General features: G+C 43.9%; 5 protein-coding genes across 5 annotated transcripts; 1 reads left to right on the plus strand and 4 right to left on the minus strand.

Moving 5' to 3' along the window:
* Positions 1 to 37: 37 nt before the first annotated feature.
* Positions 38 to 3,493, plus strand: V865_001219 (uncharacterized protein; the record flags this gene model as incomplete). Its single annotated transcript, XM_066225042.1, has 9 exons — positions 38 to 103; positions 230 to 257; positions 361 to 1,247; positions 1,377 to 1,827; positions 1,951 to 2,418; positions 2,538 to 2,655; positions 2,724 to 2,773; positions 2,866 to 3,023; positions 3,098 to 3,493. The coding sequence occupies 9 exons, from the start codon at positions 38 to 40 to the stop codon at positions 3,491 to 3,493; spliced, it is 2,622 nt and encodes an 873-aa protein (XP_066081139.1).
* A 440-nt stretch (positions 3,494 to 3,933) lies between these two features.
* V865_001220 (uncharacterized protein) lies at positions 3,934 to 5,913 on the minus strand (the record flags this gene model as incomplete). The annotated part of the gene is made up of 6 exons (XM_066225043.1): positions 3,934 to 4,384; positions 4,512 to 4,722; positions 4,815 to 4,909; positions 5,077 to 5,270; positions 5,369 to 5,502; positions 5,709 to 5,913. The coding sequence occupies 6 exons, from the start codon at positions 5,911 to 5,913 to the stop codon at positions 3,934 to 3,936; spliced, it is 1,290 nt and encodes a 429-aa protein (XP_066081140.1).
* Positions 5,914 to 6,564: 651 nt separating this feature from the next.
* Positions 6,565 to 9,010, minus strand: V865_001221 (uncharacterized protein; the record flags this gene model as incomplete). Its single annotated transcript, XM_066225044.1, has 8 exons — positions 6,565 to 6,872; positions 6,939 to 6,966; positions 7,052 to 7,291; positions 7,392 to 7,687; positions 7,766 to 7,947; positions 8,035 to 8,153; positions 8,251 to 8,466; positions 8,747 to 9,010. The coding sequence occupies 8 exons, from the start codon at positions 9,008 to 9,010 to the stop codon at positions 6,565 to 6,567; spliced, it is 1,653 nt and encodes a 550-aa protein (XP_066081141.1).
* A 2,036-nt stretch (positions 9,011 to 11,046) lies between these two features.
* Positions 11,047 to 13,244, minus strand: V865_001222 (uncharacterized protein; the record flags this gene model as incomplete). The annotated part of the gene is made up of 3 exons (XM_066225045.1): positions 11,047 to 12,537; positions 12,777 to 12,918; positions 13,060 to 13,244. The coding sequence occupies 3 exons, from the start codon at positions 13,242 to 13,244 to the stop codon at positions 11,047 to 11,049; spliced, it is 1,818 nt and encodes a 605-aa protein (XP_066081142.1).
* A 496-nt stretch (positions 13,245 to 13,740) lies between these two features.
* On the minus strand, positions 13,741 to 18,120 carry V865_001223 (uncharacterized protein; the record flags this gene model as incomplete). Its single annotated transcript, XM_066225046.1, has 8 exons — positions 13,741 to 13,791; positions 13,866 to 14,052; positions 14,227 to 14,348; positions 14,512 to 14,737; positions 14,817 to 16,520; positions 16,642 to 17,136; positions 17,200 to 17,744; positions 17,809 to 18,120. The coding sequence occupies 8 exons, from the start codon at positions 18,118 to 18,120 to the stop codon at positions 13,741 to 13,743; spliced, it is 3,642 nt and encodes a 1,213-aa protein (XP_066081143.1).
* Positions 18,121 to 18,141: the final 21 nt, after the last annotated feature.

Raw genomic sequence — 18,141 nt, forward strand, 5'->3', positions numbered from 1 at the left:
ACGCCGTCTCAGAGCAAGAGCAACAGTTGTTCAAGAGATGGAACCAGGTCCTTCATGCTTTAGATGTACATATCAAGGATGTTCAAAGACGTTCACCAGGAAGGTGAGTAACTTGGGGGTCATTCTTTCCCCACTTCCACTTGAACCCCCCCACTTGGTTCATCAGTTTATCTTTTGCCGCTATCAAGTGCAAACAACTGATCGTCGTTGATATCGTGATATCATGTAGGATCATCTATTTCGACATGCTGCTAATCGTGAGTATACTCTCTCTTGCGATCTATCACTGGTGATTGGTGATGCATAGATCTGGATGCAACACAATAGCTGACGAGAATCTTCTGGTTCCACCTAAATCAGATTCGACAGACACGTTCAACTGTCCTCGATGTACTCGACCATTCAAACGCCTAGATCTTCTCCAACGACATGAAAAAAGGAATATTTGTGGTGATGAACCGTATCAACCCCCGGCACACAAACGCAAGAGGAGTGAAGAGAATCTCACAATGTATAATAGAATGTCAAATCCACGTTCGGATGGTGTAGATGAGGGAAAATCAGAGATTGACGAAGATGGTGATGGTATTGATAATGGAGAGATGAAGACTGAACCGCCATTATCAGCTCTGTCGACTACTTTCCCTCATTCAGCATCTACCATATCCTCAATGGGTCAAACCACATCCGACAGCACCAGTGGTGGGATCAACGCGATATCCTCTACTTTAAATCCATCATCTACTTCTCCCTATAGTTCTCTGACGGGGACCACGACGAATCATTCTGGATATATGAATAATACGGGAAATGATGTGATTACCACCACTTCCAATCAAGTACCGGAATTCGGATTTGGTTTTGGTTTATGGGCACCAGAACAATGGGAAGCATTGTTACATGAGAGTCTCTTACCGCCTTTCAATGAACCGATTATACCTAATATCAACTTTGATTATTCAAACTCTACGAATCCTTATAATTCGCAACAACCAGAACAACCACAACCACAGACGACGAATACCTTCTTTCAACCTCAACCTCTACCCACCCCGACTACCCAACAGATCCTACCTCCATTATTGACCCAGACGAAAATACAATTACAGTCGTCCTCCGAAAGAGATCAGATATTATTTCAGCCGCACCCTCAACTAAAATCGACACCTTATGGACAAGATAATGGTATCAAGGAGGATGAGACGGTGATGGAAACTTTGCTGAGCAGATTACAGATGTCTTTTCCCGTGAGTACCACTCTAATGATATCCTGAAGTACAACTCTGCACCGTCCATCATCTTGTCGTTCGATTACCTTTTCACACTGATATTAAAATCGGTTCCTGACTGTTTCTTGATCTTGATGACCCATGTAGGAACTCGACATCTCCTTATCATTTATGTCACAATCACTCGAATTATACTGGACTAAAACCGCTCCTACATTCCCATTCATCCACCGACCAACCTTCGACCATTCCACCGCTCCATCGGAATTGATCGTCCTCATGATCATCGTAGGCAGCGTACATTCCCTCCCTACCTTGGATATTGGCCAAAAGAAAGATTTCAGTCGATTAGTATCAAAGATCAGATCGATGTTATTCCAAGAATGCGGATTAGAAATGCCCATCTCCACTCTCCAATCGTTCACCCTCTGTCACGTGTACGATACGTGGTATGGTAATTCCGAGAGTCTGTTTGTCGCTCAGTGCATGTGGCCTGTAATGGTTGCTCATTCGAGGAAGAAGGGGATTGGTGTGTTGGGTAAACCTGAGACGGAGAGTCAGCAGGAGGAAGCTTGGACGAATTGGGCGAAAGAGGAGGGTGAGTCATTGTAATTAGAGATAGACTTTTCATAAAACGATCATCAGAATATGTTGTCCATTGACATATATGATTTAGTGTAGAGAGTGTAAAGAGCTGATCATCCTGCTATTGCTTTTATAGAACGCCGTCGATCAGCTTATTGCGTCCTTCTCATCGATACTCAGCTCTCGGCATTCTGGAACCAACATTGTTCACGGCAATTATCAATCTTCGCTCATAATCTCAACTTACCTTGTCCGAAATCTCAGTGGGAGGCAGGCAGTGCCAGTGAATGGGTCAAGATCAGGCAATATACCGTGACCAATAATACACCTACTACTAAACCGAAACATTCCAAATCAGGTTACCTACCAGGTCTACATCCCGAGTTCACCGTTAATGTGGTGACCGAGGGATACAGTTCAGCTATCATGTCTGCGTTATCGGAAGAACATAAATTCTTGTTTAAAGTGGATTTAGATAATAGTTTGACTAGTCAGATGGTCTTGATTGGGTTGATTGCGATTGCCTGGGATTGTAGGACGAGAGGTGGCATGGGGATTAGGTTTAGGGAGGGGACGAAACATTGGAGATCGATTGTATTCAATGGTGAGTATTGCCCTAGTCATTACAACCTACCCTTCAGTATACCTTCATGAGCTCTCAACCGTAATTCTCATCGCTCTGAGCCTATGAAGGTAGATGCTGAGTTGTATTACTCGTACTAGCCGTTATCCAACTCCGAGCAGCATACGAGTCAGCCGTCATGCACATGAGCGCATCTATCGAATCGAGAGATATGCGAGATACATTCGCCATATGTATCATCTCGGTGTTGAGTGATATGTGAGTGGAATCGCTTCTTATCAATATGGATAGTGACGATCGACTAACTGAACATGTACATCTCTCAGACCAATGTTACATGTCGCTGCTGGTGCTACCACTTTCTGTGGTGCTTCGAGTAAGTTTCCAATCATAATTTAACCGGGGTCATGTAACCTATTTGAGAAAGATAAGGACGATCGCTGACGTTCAAGCTTGCCCGTCACGTAGTCGGTCCACGCCAATACTCTGATGCCAGACGTCGATTGAAACTATGGGCCAAGACGGATGACGCTTGGACATGTGTATGGCAATCGATAAGGTATCTCCGTCAAGCCCTTTTCAGTGAATGGGGGTTATACTCTACCTGGGCGGTATTCAATACGACAGTGAGTAACAGTGTACTGAATTGTAATATGTTTATGTCAATTTGTGGTTATCATACTGACATCTCGTCCTGTAGCTCGTGCTATGGGGTTATACAACGACCATCTCTCATCCCTCTACTTCTTCCTCAAATACCACCACGACTTCTTCTACTTTGAGCTCAGCAGACCCTCCATTAACCTCGACTTATCCCTCAGCTGCGACCTCTACGACATTCACTTTCACCTCTTCAACCCCTTCCATCGGCAACAATAATAATAACCATGACGAGCAAGAGAGACAACGTAGGTTGACTCAATGGCTCGAGAGTGTACTGAGCACCCATGGGAAATTGGAATCGATGAGTGATCTCGATGAGATCATAAGGGACTTACTGGAGATTGTCTGTGAGAAATTGAGTGGGGCGGGTGGTGAAATTGATAGACATAATAGTGCCTTGTTGAGTAGGTTGATTGGTCAGAAGAAGAGGTAGAGTGTTTACCATAGGTACGATGAGAAGGATGAGAGTTGTAGGTAAACTGCGAAATTAACTAAAGGAAAGGAGGGCAAGGTCCGATAGCATACACGGAATTGTTCTTCATGGTCTATCATCTTCTTGGCATACATATACACGTTGCTTGTACTGTATACCCACATAGGATTATCAGAATTGGGATATCAGGATTGTGATAGTGTGTTTCGGTTGTACAAATGGAATCACAGCGTCATTCTTAGGCATATCTTGTATATAAGTTTTATATCGATCGGGTTGTAATGTATATAGATAATCAGGACTGGTAAATGCAGAGGTGACCAACAGTACGGTGTAAACTCAAGCTGATCTAAGAAGATGCTGCAACACATTTTAGATGATGATGCATATGATCGTACATGAGTTCAATTATACCAGGAATATCACTAAAACATCAACATCTACCATCCTTTCCAAGGTACCCAAACATCCACCACTTCCTCTCCCTTTCCTTGCTCTTCATCCACCACGTACATCCATGGATAACCCGCACAAACCAAACAAGCATGTTGAGGAACCAACCTGACTGTCTCTCCAACCTTCAATTCATCTGCACCTTCCCTAAATTCCCCTTCTGGTAAATCCGGTCGGTGAACAAGTGTACCGTGCTCTTGAGATATCCTACCTAGATCCCATTTACCGACCGCTCGTTCAGGAGATACCAGACGGCCATAACCTGGATATCGACCTGTATCCTTGGAGACGCCCAATGCTCCACAATCGCACATTGCTTCTTTCCTATGAGGGTATACTGAAACGACTTTCGAGACTACTGTCAGAGCTAGGTGAGAGTCGGGGACGAGTGAGGTAGCGTGTTGTTGCAGATCGCACATGCAATAACATCCCGCGTGACTGTGGGATAAAGTCCGAATTATCAGCATGAATCTTTCTGATATGGATGGTCCTTCCGTGCATATGAGGATTGCCTTCGGAAAGAAATATGGGAAAGAGGGAAAGAGATGGATCAGTGAACACTCACAGTTCCAGCCTCCCTTCCAAACCATTATGAGCCTTCTCAACCTCCTGTACAGCCGCGTGGGCAGTGGGAGTCGCACCGACGGACAAAACCCAATCACCTTTACACCCCAATGCCCTCGCTACCTTCGCCGCTGACTGGACACAGTCGATCTCGCCTTCGAAATAGGATGAACCCTTTTTCAGCGTGTCAGAGGCGTAGGATTGACCAAAGTCTACAAGGCGAAACCCAGTTGATGGGTCAGACGTTGATTTTCAATTTTGAAATTAGAACTTGAATCGAATATGAGAGGTGGATTTTACTTACGGGAATAAAAACCGAATATCTCGACTTGTTCGGATGATAAGACAGCTTGGATGATATCTTTCAATTGTTGACTTGTGGGTGGGACTCCTGCTCGTCTATTGCATCAAAGCAATCACGAGATTAATCAGTCAGCCACGATCATTCAAATATGATCATATCCTCTACGGCCAACACATAAATCACCAGCTGATCCCTCTTCGTCTCATGGGTCCCTTATACATACGTAATATATCTTTGATACATCAGAAGAAAGAGTACTCACCTACCACCTCCATCTACTTTCACAAAGACACTCCATTTCTGCTTCCTACCTTCTTTCTCATTGAAGTCAGTCAACAGTCTGATTTGTTCCGGGTGATCTACCATCAGTCGGATGACTCCCTTGGAACCGATCTTGTCCTGGGCCAGATTCAGATCAGATATTTTGTCTTCACCGACAGGCATAGAGTAGAGGATCTGCCACGAACAAGGTTGACGACAAGGTCAGTTCCAAATATCGATTATGGCAATGTTTATTGTTTTTTTTTTTTCCCAATTGTAGTTGCATCACTCACATCATCCACCAATCCCTCTTCAACCAAACCATCTTCAATGATTTTCCAAAGTTCAATCATAGTCGAGCAGATCGTGGCCTTCACCCCTCCAGCAGCTTGTACCTGGAGTCTCGTTCCTTCCGTTGTCTTGTGTGCTGTACAAGACCAATGATGCACATACATGGTATGTCAGCTAGGTTGGTTTGACGGTACTCGTCTACACGCTTATCACCCCTCGCTCACCCCTCTGTACAGTCCATACACACGACTTCATTCTCTAGCGTTCACTACATCTTTAAGCTGTCTATCTCCCCTTCTAACTCTGTCTCAATCACGCTACAGCGATCTGATGGTTACTCACTCTTGACATGCGCCCTAAATAGCATTCCCCTCTTCTTAGCTTCAGCAGTCACCTCCTCGCAATTCCTCTTGAACCTGCTTCTATCTACTACCAGCGCAGGTGTTCTCAGCTGATCGATCTTCTTACCCACAAATTCAGCCCGGAGGGCAGATTTGGAGGGGAGGGCGTACAGCGACGTGTGCGTGAATGTGTTGGTTGTGGACATGGTGGATTGTACGTTTTGAGTGATAAGTGTGCGAATCAAGTGGTATGATATGGAATAACAATCAGAAGAAGTTTTGTACTATATCCTGTCTTTGTATCCGATCGAGATTGTATGTATGGAAATAGGTAAGAACAACACGACTTTTCCTGTCGTCTATAGAAGATGGACGATAAGGATTCAGCTTCACCCACCCGATGATCGGTTAATTCCGGTCCGCCCTAATGCAGCAGTGATATTTCACCGATCAACCCACGGAACCCATCAAAGTGGGGGAAAGGGGATACCGTAAAGTGGGGGAATCAGAAATAACCCAAAGTGAGAAGAAGTCTCTACCTGTAAGTGTCGTATCTATAGCCATATGCATGTGTGACAAGTCAATATATATATATATATATATCGATATATTGTAATACGTAAAAATATGGGAACCAACTACATCTATATATATGTAAAACGACCAAAAGACCAAAAGCAGGAGCAAGCGAAAAAGTCCATCAGTATCAGTGTCCTAATCTGCAATATCTTGATCTGTATGCAAAAACCTCCTGCGCTGAAATGATCTACTTGAGATGTACTGTTATCCTCTTCGTTTGCTCTGAGTGTAGGTGGTCGATCTTCCCCAACCCAAATTGAGCAGATGACTTTGCTTTTCTAGCATACCACTCCATCGTCTCTCCTTCTCAACACTTTCCCACCCCTATCTCCATTCAATACACCCTCATCCATCGCTATCTGCCCATTCACCAACACGAATCGTATTCCGTCTGCTCGCTGCTTCGGCTCATCGAACGTAGCTTTATCTTTTATCGTCTTCGGATCGAACAATACCAAATCTGCGGCTGATCCTTCGGCGATAAGTCCTCGATGGGGGTATATACCAATTCGTTTGGCCGGTCGGGAAGTCAGGTGGGAGATCATCTCGTTCAAGGGGATGAGGCCAAGTTCCCGAGAATAGTGGCCTATTTTTGGGATGAATCAGCCACAATCACTGTTAAGACAGCTGCAAATTGCAACGATGGACTTACCTAAGAATCTGGGAAAAGTACCATATGCCTAATGAGATTCAAAATACCAAACATCAGTCAACCCGTTCTTCTCAATATTTTGTCACTATAGAAGGGCAGACTCATAGACTCACCCTTGGATGAGTTCCTTTACCATGCAAGATGGCATCACTCCCTGAACAATGTGTATGATGACACATGATCTCTCGAACATTCTCCTCGTTACCAATATGCATCAGACAGCTCGTAGCCAATCGATCTTTGATCAAGACGTCGAAGAACACCTGGATGGGCGGTTGGTTGACTGATTTAGCTACTTCTGATACTCGTCGACCAGAATAATGTTTGATCGAGGGGTGATTTGTTGAACCGATCTATACGTAGATGCAGAGTCAGTACTGGTCAATATCTCATCTGTAAATTTCAGAAACACAAGTTGGATGTCACATATCTGATCAGGTGAGATTTACTCACCTGGATCTCATCCCAATTCGTCGGTATCCCATGACCACCATCACATCCCGTCTCTTCCACTGCCCTCCTGATCTTCTCTCTCGAGATCTCATCCTGCAGTCGCTTGAGGGTTTCGGTCGGTCCTCCAGAGCTCGCCCAGCTAGGTAACAGAGCAGATAGGGTCGTACATCCAGGTAAGTATGGGTAGGTATCTAATGTAACGTCAACACCGGCAGATCGAGCCGAGTCAATCATGGAGATTAATAGGGGAGCTTTTCCTTTATTTTCTGTGAAGTTAAGCGTGGCGTGGGTGAGGTCTGAGCGAAAGATTCAAGATAGACTTGAAGTCAGCACAATTGCAGGAAAGACGATAGAGGATGTGAGGACGAACTCACGTATTGGACATCCGGTCATCCTTCCAAGACCTAACATCTCAGCATAACTCTCAATAGCCTTGAACCCGTAACTCCTATGATGAGGCGCATAGTAGGCACCTGGGAACTCTTTGGCCAACACTCGGCATAAGGAGCCGAGTTCGGACGTCGACGCGTACATCCCAGGTGTGTAAGTGAGACCACTAGAACGTCATGGGAGCCTAGTCAGCGCATTCCTCACATGATCTAGCCACGGATTGGAATGTTCATGTCAGACAATCCCAACTCACCTTGACATCCCTACCGCACCTTCCTTCATGGCTTTTCTCAGTTCGTCCTCTTGCGACTTGATCTCTTCCGGGGTAGCCACCTGATCCCAAGGTCCACAAGCGAGTAATCGAAGGTTCCCCTGGATGGTTGAACAGTAGTCATCAGTACTAAATTCCATATGAGGAGGCTCTTGAAGTCAGTTACAGAACAAGGAACTGAGCTAATAATTAACTCACCTGAGGAACCAGGTAAGCGACATTGGTAGCTGTCTTATTCCTTTCCAAACAATCCAGATACTCTTTCACAGATCTCCATTCGAATAGACCCAGATTGGGGTAATCTTCGGGAGAAGGGTTCCCATTCCATCCTGCTATCTGTTCTCTTATGGCGGTGAGTTGTTTGGGGTTATTGATCGGTGAATAGGATATACCGTCTTGACCTATGACTTCGGTCTGGAAATGGAATTAAAGCCTGATATCAGCTATTGTGTCTGGCTATCTCGGTATGACTGATTGGAAAGGGAATCAAAGGCGTATGAGCAGGGTAGGACATGAATTTTTGATTGGTTGTGTGTGTATGTCATAGAAAAGAAGGACAAGGAAGGTACACGAAGAAATCGTAATTATTGATAAAGAAGCACAATTAATCATTTGTCGACGATTCTTCCGATCAATCCCTTCATCTCGAATATACAAACACAAACAATCATATAAGGGAGAGGTTATGACTCACCGTACATCCCTGACTTATCTTAGCTTCATGTTCAGGATGAGTGAGGAGGTACAAATCGGAATGAGCATGTAAATCTATGAATCCAGGTGATAATACCCATCCCTTGGATTCGATCGTCCTGGTAGTGTCGGTCACTTGTATATTGCCTGGAGGGGAGATTTGCGATATGATACCGTCTTTGATGAGGACGTCGGCTTCGTATGGCTGGATGGAAGGGTCACCCGAGATGATGGTAGGAGAAAGGAATAGGATTGATTTTGACATTGTTGTCGACTGATGTTGGGTGTAGTTTTCTAAGTGTGATAGTAGTGATCGTATTCAATTATATCAATTGAACTAGAAAAGATTGTTGCGATAGGATTTGTGAAACGAAGAGAAGACGGTGGTTATTCACACAAGAATATGTATAATATATGATATTTATATAAACATAAGAAGGTGAAAAATAAGGATATAAACAGTCAAAGTAAGCTTGTTCGGGAAGTGATATACTTCGTTTCTTTTATATTTCGCGAAGTCCTCTTTTCCTCTTTCAGATCATCATCAGCATGATGTTTGTCGATGTGAGATACCAAATAAACAGAGGATGAGGATTGAAAATCTTTTTGGATTATTAATGTCTGATGTTTGATTGATGTTCTTCTACTCCGGAGTATATACGTCCGACGTGATCGGTTTGGGACGATCAACTACTATTTGTTGAGTGGGTGTATAGGGGAAGGGTAGGAAGGTCCTTTCCTGGTGAGACCTCTTCTTGATGCAATGATGATCTGATTGATGGTCCGTCTTGATGATAGATGGTGTATGATATGAACAAGTGGAGGAGACTAGACTAGGACAAGATCGACGGTGAAACACCTCCTTTCGGATCCAAGAACGAGATCAAGGTGGGGGAGAGAGTGTGATCGTGGTCGAAAGGAATGGTCTGGCTGTACACTATAGACTATACACAATTCTGGATGGTAATGAGGACTGATGTTGAGAGGTAGGTAGATAGATGATCCTCGTCTATATCGTCGGACCGAATTGAGTGTCACATCTCAAGTTCAAGTCAGCTTACCCCACTCTAGCATGTGGAAGTTGGGGTGAGTGATGAACAAATAACGTTTGATACGATTATGACCATCTTGGTATCATCCGGTCAAAGGTGGGGGATCCTTCATCCATTCAGGGTAAATCTGATCACAAATGGAAAATCACTCTGAAGAGATAAGCGACAGAAGGATATGTAACAGACTGAACTGGTTGAATAACCGCTTCTTCCCGACCCGGCCGGTTATCTCTAAGTTCATGCTGGGAATTGAAATGATTCACTAGGAGTACTCGTACTGCAGATGCAATCATGACCGTACGGATCATGACGAAGGCCGTTGTTTGCAGCTCAGAGTCTGCAGGGTGGGGTTCAACGAAAATAATATTGAGAGTGGGTAAAACGGAAGGGAAAGGAGGAAAATAATCGGTTGATCTTTTTACATCAAGCTCACTAGTTAACGATGATTGAAACGAAGCCTCAGACCCGGACCCTAGGAGAATTATACTACATCACTTGGTCACGCCTTCTTGTGTGTATGTTTGGCTTCGAGGATGAAAACTTTGCGTCAAAGTGGGATGGGATTGGGAATTGGGAATCGGGAATTCGTCAGATGCATGAGAGGATGTTGTCCTAACGTCAAATCAATGATCACAGTAATTATATGGTAGAACCGAAATTTTTGGAGAGCCAAGACGAGGACCATGATAAATTACTGGATCTCCCTGCATCACCATCAATCCTGTGCCATCTTCATCGAATAACCGTTCCGCTGATGTGATGATCAATCACTAGTCTGTGTCACAGGACGAAAAATTCTGAAAGAGATTAAATAAAGATATAGTGTCCACCCAGTTGATCACCAAGTATATCCTTGATCGAATGGCTGGTATCAAAGTAGGCGTTACCAAACCCACGTCTCGGCTCATCAAATGAGTAAAGGGATGAATATCATTGTGAGACGTGATAGTGTATCCAATTCAGCTAATTTGGCTTGACCATCATTTTCACAATCACCAAGTCATATGGATGATGGTGATGATGATGAACCAACACCTGACGCAAAGGGTTTCCTAGTCAAGGTCTAGGCCAATTTGGTGGCTTGATCTTGAGCTATGATCTCTGGCATGTTCTCTGCTTCACAGTGTCATCACCAAACCAACTATCAACCATCTACGCACATATACATCATACAACAATTCCAGCAAGTAATTATGTACAGTACAATATAAGTTAAGTATCAACTCATCGATGCTATCAATATGACACCTTACCTTGTCCAACTATCAACATGTCTACTAGCAGCCCTCCCCCCTCCTCCAGCACTACTTACAGCCCCCAGTCCTCCCATACCTCCCATACCTCCCATGGTCGCCCCGCTGATCCCCAAGCCATACCCGGATCCAAGTGAAGAAGAAGGATCATTCCTATCTCTCCTAAATTCATGATGAGTGTATACTTTCCCAGCGAAAGATTTCGCCCCTTGTTCCATCTCCGACGACTGGACAGAGGGAGTTATACCGAAAGGAGGCGTTCGACTTGTAGATAGGGATTTGTATAATTCTGGCGACAGGAGGGAAATGAGTTCGGAGGGTGTTATACTATGTATCAACGAGGAAGAGTTGAAAGAGGAGGTGAGGAGGGACTGAGATAATCTGTTTAATCTCCTTTGATCTGCATCCACCTCGATATCTGTGTCTACATCTTGAGATAATGTTTGTGTTGACGATTCATTGGTGAAAATCTTTTTTAAAGGATCTTCGTCATCTACCTTGTCCAGATACTTTCCGGCTAATTCATCGCAGAGAAATTTGGTCGATTGTCCATCTATGATCTGACTTCTAATTTCCCCCAACGATCTGATGACTTCTTGTGAGTAGTCCAATGGAATTTCCAATTTTCTTTTACCATCTGCCTGTCTGAGATTATACCAAACTACCAATCTAGGTAAATTCCTTGCAAGATATTCGTTCAATCTCTCATGTCTATATGATTTATTCAAAATATCTAATATCTTTCCTAAACATCCAACTGTTTCATCTTGCTCAATGCCCTTATCAATTTTCGATATCATGTCGTTTGCAAGTTCCATCAGTCTCATGAGATTACTCTTCTCCTTTCCTGTTTCTACATTCAGTAATTCGTGCTCGGATATATCTTGAAGAGCTATCAGAGCACCTACATCCAGACCTGATTCCGACACCGATGATGAAAGTTTCTTCATAGCCAGAGAGTGACGTTCTTCCGTCCTTGTAGCTTTACTGATGAGAGCGAGTGGATGGTCTGTAGGAAGGTAAGGTGAGATATTGGGATGTAGAGCAGATTCAGGATCGGAAAGCATTCTGTCTTTGAGAGGTATTGCCGAAAGAGAGTCGGTGGTCATGATGTACCTTAAAGCTGTAGGTTTATCTAGTAGTAGTGATATGACGGAGGGTGACAGTGCGCCAGGTTGAGCTTGAGATTGTACTTGGACTTGAGCAAGGAGTGTCAAACATTCTATAGCTCGATTTGAGATTTGTAGGGGAACCGACTCGTCAAGTAAAGAAAAGAGGGAAGGAGGTGATGGTCCAGACCATGTATATAACCATGAGAAATCTTCGCCCACCTTCTTCGTCTGTCGAGCCGAGTGGACAGGTTGTGCTCGTGTTATAGGTAGTTGAGATTGCTCTTCTATAGTGTTCAACGAGTCCCCTTGATATCCATATATCGATAAACTGAGTTTCTGAGCGGGTGAACGTAACATCATCATTCGGGTTGTCACCTGATTATATGAACGAACATCAGTGTCAAAGCGATCCACAAGTATCATCGCTTTCATCCTGCTTGTGTGTTGTTCGTTGATATTGTAGATTCGTGGACGTTCGTGCTCCTTGCTGTATAAGATATAGAATATTTCCAATCCACCTTATACTGCTGTGCCATTCACCGTCATGACCTCTCCATCTTCCATCCCCTTGAACTCCCCTCATTCTGATGGTAGAAGGAAACGAAAGCACTCACCCCTATGGGCATATCAATCGGATAATCCAACGCATGTTCACGAGGAATCACCTCAATCGTCGTACTTGCCAGTGCGTTGACGGGGTTCGACGGTGAGATGTTGAATAGCAATTGGGCGGTGAATTGCGGAGGGTAGGTGGTACTATCTCAATTCATGACGAGGTCAATATGTATATCCCAGTAAGGAATCTGTATGTATATATAGGGAGAGAGGTAGAGAGGTAGAGAGGTAGGTAGGTAATCCTTTTAAAGAAGAGTAAATACGAAGACGAGGAGATCTCACCCTACGTTCCCCTTCTCATTTACATCTTGACGAGCTAAATTCCCAATTCCCACTCCTTCAGGTATGACCCTAACACTACTTATCCTCGTCGGTCCATTGAATCGGACTACTAGTAAGGTCTCATTGGCGTTGTTGGTAGGGTACAAGGTGGGATTGAGGGAATGATAGATCAGTGAGGGAGGCATGATGATATGATCAGATCCAGATTGATATCGTTATATGTGTGATAATCGTTATTTGTCGTAGTGCATTTCGTTAGAGAATGTGTATGTGCATGTTGCCAGCAAGATTACCAAGTATAGAAGAGAAGAAGATGGACGTGAAAGTGAACGTTATTTTATCGTTGAAGAATCGAAGAATCAAGGTGGTACGAAGAAAGTTTGAAATTCAAAGTTGAAGTTACATTGAAAGTGAAAGTGAAAGTGAAAGTAAAGGTGGCCGATGAGGTTCCAGTTCATCCATGTCCGTGTCTTTGGTTGAATGCCCACCATGACACTCAACAGTATATCAGTATCCCCTGTTCCCAAATCAAGAGCTGATGATCTACTGTAATGAAAAAGGATAATGCATAATGCATATATGTAAAAAGCAAAATCCCATATAAGAAACGTCATTCGTTAATAGTTCATAAACCATCTCATCCCATCCATTCCTTGATCCTCCCAGTATACCCTATCCAACTTATACGGTATCTTCCATACACAACTTGGGCATGATGTTCATACCCATCAACTATACCCCCAAAGTGGAATATCAGCCAAGTGGAACGATGACAAGCTAGGTAAACAAAACCGAGAAAAGCTTACCTCCTGAATTAACAATTTCGCTGCGTAAGGTATAGTCAACCCTATCACACCCTTTCCACTCTTACATTTAGGACACCAGTTGTTGTAACCCAACATACCGCAGGTCTCACATACTTGAGTTTCGAACGCGTCAGAGGAGATCATGAGTCGTTCGAGTAAGAGTTGGGTTGCTCCGTATCCGATAAGACTGGACAAGGTATCCAAATAAAAATCAGCTTTGTTCAAAGAAGAACATTTGATAATACAGCTTAAGAAAAGAGTAGCGTGTTGAAGATAACAAGGATAACAGTATGAAATAGTGAGATAGTGAAACATGGTACTTTATATGTACTTTCACGAAAGTATCAGAATAGCAACTCACCAATCACGTTCCATTTCACCCAATCTCAGACCACCATCCTTGGATCTACCTTCTGTAGGTTGTCTTGTCAAGTTCGCTCGTGGACCGGTAGGTCGAGCATGCATCTTGTCCATCACCATGTGCTATAAAGATTAAGGAGGGTTAGCAGCTTTTCGTTTCCTTTCGAGATATGTACAGACGCATAGTTGAAGAGCGTAAATATACAGTGTTAATAGAATAAGTGGGATAGAGGGAATCGAAGCGATGACAAGACAACAATATAGTCGATGAATGATGATAACTCACCTTCAATTTCTGATAATAGATCGGTCCGAAATACACATAGGCTTCCATGGGTTGACCAGTAATACCACTAGTCAACATATCCTTACCAGCATATGAGAATCCATTCTCAATCAAGATTTGAGACATGTCCACCACTTTCGATCCTCCGAACGCAGTTCCATATTGTAATTTACCAGCTAAGACTCCCGCTTTTCCTGATAAGAGCTCTATCATCTTACCCACAGTCCTGAAATCGGTATGAAATACGAACAGAATCAGCTATATTCGGGAAGGGTACTCAGAGCATGTAACAAAGAATCACTTACATTCGAGAAGGGAAACCATGTGGATTCATGATAATATCCGGTACGATACCCTGATCGTTGAACGGCATATCTGCCTGAGGTACAATCAAACCACATACACCCTTTTGACCATGTCTCGAAGAGAACTTATCGCCTAATTCCGGTCTACGAGTTTGTCTGGTCAAAATCTTGATGAGTGATCCATCTTCTCCCTCGGTAATCATGACTTTATCGATTTGGATCGGTTCAGGTAGCTTATGAGTGATAGGAGAAGGTTTGTATCCACCTCCATCAGCTGATGGTCCACGAGTATCGATCGGCGTTTCTCGATGAATCATCACATCGAATTGGTTGATGGTGGCTCCTGGAGCGGTCATACCGTCGGCTCTATCTATGAATGCATAAGCATCAGGACGAGGGAGTGGATCAGGATAGGCCGTTCGTTCGTGAGATCCATTGGCGAATGTTCTCATAGGAATAGTCTGTTTCTTCAAGACGTGACATCTTCCGAATCCACGGTCGACCGAAGCTCGATTCAGAATTAAAGCATCTTCAATATCGTATCCACTATATGACATGACCGCGACAGTGGCATTCTGTCCAGCTGGTAACTTGTTGTATCCTACCAATTCGATAGTCTTGGTCTTCACCATAGGTTGTTGAGGGTAGGTCATGAGATATAACAAGGTGTCGATACGATTTAGCTGGTTATAAGCGATGGCTCCTATAGCTTGTTTACCCATCGCGCACTGATAGGTATTTCGGGGCGATTGGTTGTGATGAGGATAAGGGATCAACCCAGCTACAGCACCTAGGATGGTGAACGGTTCAATTTCCAGATGGGTCGTTTCCTTGACGATCTCACTCTCGTAACAAGCAATGAAAGAATCGTTTTCTTCGTTTACATCTAGATATTCCACCAATCCGGATCGTAGGAAATGATCGAATGTCACTTTACCCTCTTTGAGCAATTTCATATGTTGAGATGTTACTCGAGATTTTCCATTTTCCACTATGATCATCGGTCGACAGATTCGTCCACCATCTGAGGCAATATATATTGTGCGTTGATGATGATTGATGTAGATTGAGACGAATTCCGAAGTTCGTCCTGCCCTTCTTAATTTTCTAAATGTTCTGACAAATTTCTTGGCTAGATGCGTCACTCCAATCAATGTGCCGTTGACTTGAACAAGGTGTACACCGGGTCTGTAGAGTTCATTTCCGGTCAACAGCGATATATCTTCTACACCAAGTAAGAAAGCGATCTTTAATAAGGGTTCTTCAGGAACATCGGTGGTGATATGTGTCATCAGAGCTAGATTCTTCACCAACCCACAAGCTTCTCCTTCGGGCGTGTCGGAAGGACACAACATACCCCACTGAGACGGCTGTAAAGCTCTAGGACCAGATACCTTTCGAGTCTTCTCGAATTGCGAGGAGATACGAGTCATCATTCCTAAAGCAGCTATGAAACTCAATCTGGATAGTACATGGGTGACACCAGCTCGCTCAACGTGGAATCGCTTCAATGACCAGTTACCTGTTGAGATGGATCTGACGAATGCTGAGGTGATGGGATCTCCACCCTGTCGAATGAGTGAACCAGCATCGAATGGACCGGCACGCTGCTTCTTCTCGAGGATCTTGTCCATACGTCGTTTCAGTTCGCTGTTGAAGGTTTTGAAGGAATCTTCGAAAAGGAGGGAGAGTAGCTGACCAGCACTGTGATCCATTCAGGAGTCAGTACGGATAGAAGGTACATCATGAGGGGAAAGTAAGGAAGTGTAATAGATTTGCAGACGATCATTCAGAAAGCAGGAATTGGGAGAAAATGTTAACTCACAGTTCCAGTCTCTTGTTACCGACATAATCCCTATCATCCACCATATGTTCATCGATCATCGCCATCAACACCCTTCTAGACATGGTCGCGAGGTAGATACATTTCGGTCTAAAATTCATGTTTCTAACTGGTACATGACCAAGTACCATCGCAGCCAGAGCTTGTTGGGCGATGTCCACTGGTGTGAGCTTCTGACCGTAAGATCCACCATCATCTTTAGCTTGGTTGGGCGATACTCTCGCGCCGATCCATTCCAATGCTTGTCTCCTGGTGAATGTCTTCTCTTTCGCAGCTTCCTCTAAGGATACACCAAAAGCTTCTTGATACCTCTCATCAGAACCACAAATCAACTGTAAGATTTCCTTGTCCGACGTTATACCCATTGCTTTCAAGGCGATGACGATGGGGATGTATTCTTTGAAAGAGTTGTGTCGAAGATATAATCGTTTGTTCTTGGTGGTCACGTATGTTTTCACAACTCGATCGTGGGTGGATCTATGTGCGAAAGACGAATGTCAATGCAGGAAACAAGCAAAAGACGTATGATGATTTACTCACGAAGTTACCTCTGCAGTGGTTTCATCCTTCTTTGGATCTCTCATTACGATAATTCTATTCTTACTCAATTGTTCCTGTACCAAGATAACCTTTTCCGTCCCTTTCACTACGAAATAACCACCTGGATCCATCGGACATTCTCCCATCCTTGCTAATTCCTGTTCATTCTTATTTTTCAGATGACACAGATCACTCCGAAGCATCACAGGTAACATTCCAATTTGAACTCCTCTCTGTCGATTCTTCTTCTCTTCACCTTGATATTCGATGTCGACGAAGATCGGTGCGCTGTATGTCGAATCTGTCAATCGGCATTCCATCGGTGTAAGGACATTGGCAACTTGGTTGGTATCGTGTCTTGCAGGTTGACCCACTCGAATATCCAAATATCGTATATAGTAATAAGGGTTTATATCTGATATAACATGAGAATTGGCAGCTAAGATAGCTTTGATATCCACATTGACAAAGTAATTGAATGAATCTAAATGCTGTTTCACCAATCCTTTCACTTTTAAGAATGCAGGTAAAAGTTCCCATTTATCCTATTATCGTTTCTCATATATCAGCTACCTGCCTTGCTATAAAATGATAGGGTCAAGATCTCACCTCGACACTCTTCACTCCCTTGGAATACCAATCCGCACCTTTCTGACTTCCATATGTCTGTCTCATCAATTCCGCCCATTCTTCTTCTCCCTTGTTGATCTCTGGTTTCTTGTCTGTAGTTGAGACGGTGGTGGATGGTCGAAGGGGTGCTTTACCTTTGGCAGCGGATGAGGTAGTACCGATCCTGGGTTTGACGTCTGCACCTCCTGATGGTCCCGCTTTGGCTGTTCGAGTACGAGGAGTGGGAGCAGAGGATGACGAGGATCCTGCTGTTGCTGCTGCCCGTTTGGGAGGTGCACGAGCAGGTGGCATGGCGATGAGTTGAGGGATGTG

Source organism: Kwoniella europaea, chromosome 1, assembly GCF_036810445.1.
Source record: "Kwoniella europaea PYCC6329 chromosome 1, complete sequence".
Taxonomy (NCBI): domain Eukaryota; kingdom Fungi; phylum Basidiomycota; class Tremellomycetes; order Tremellales; family Cryptococcaceae; genus Kwoniella; species Kwoniella europaea.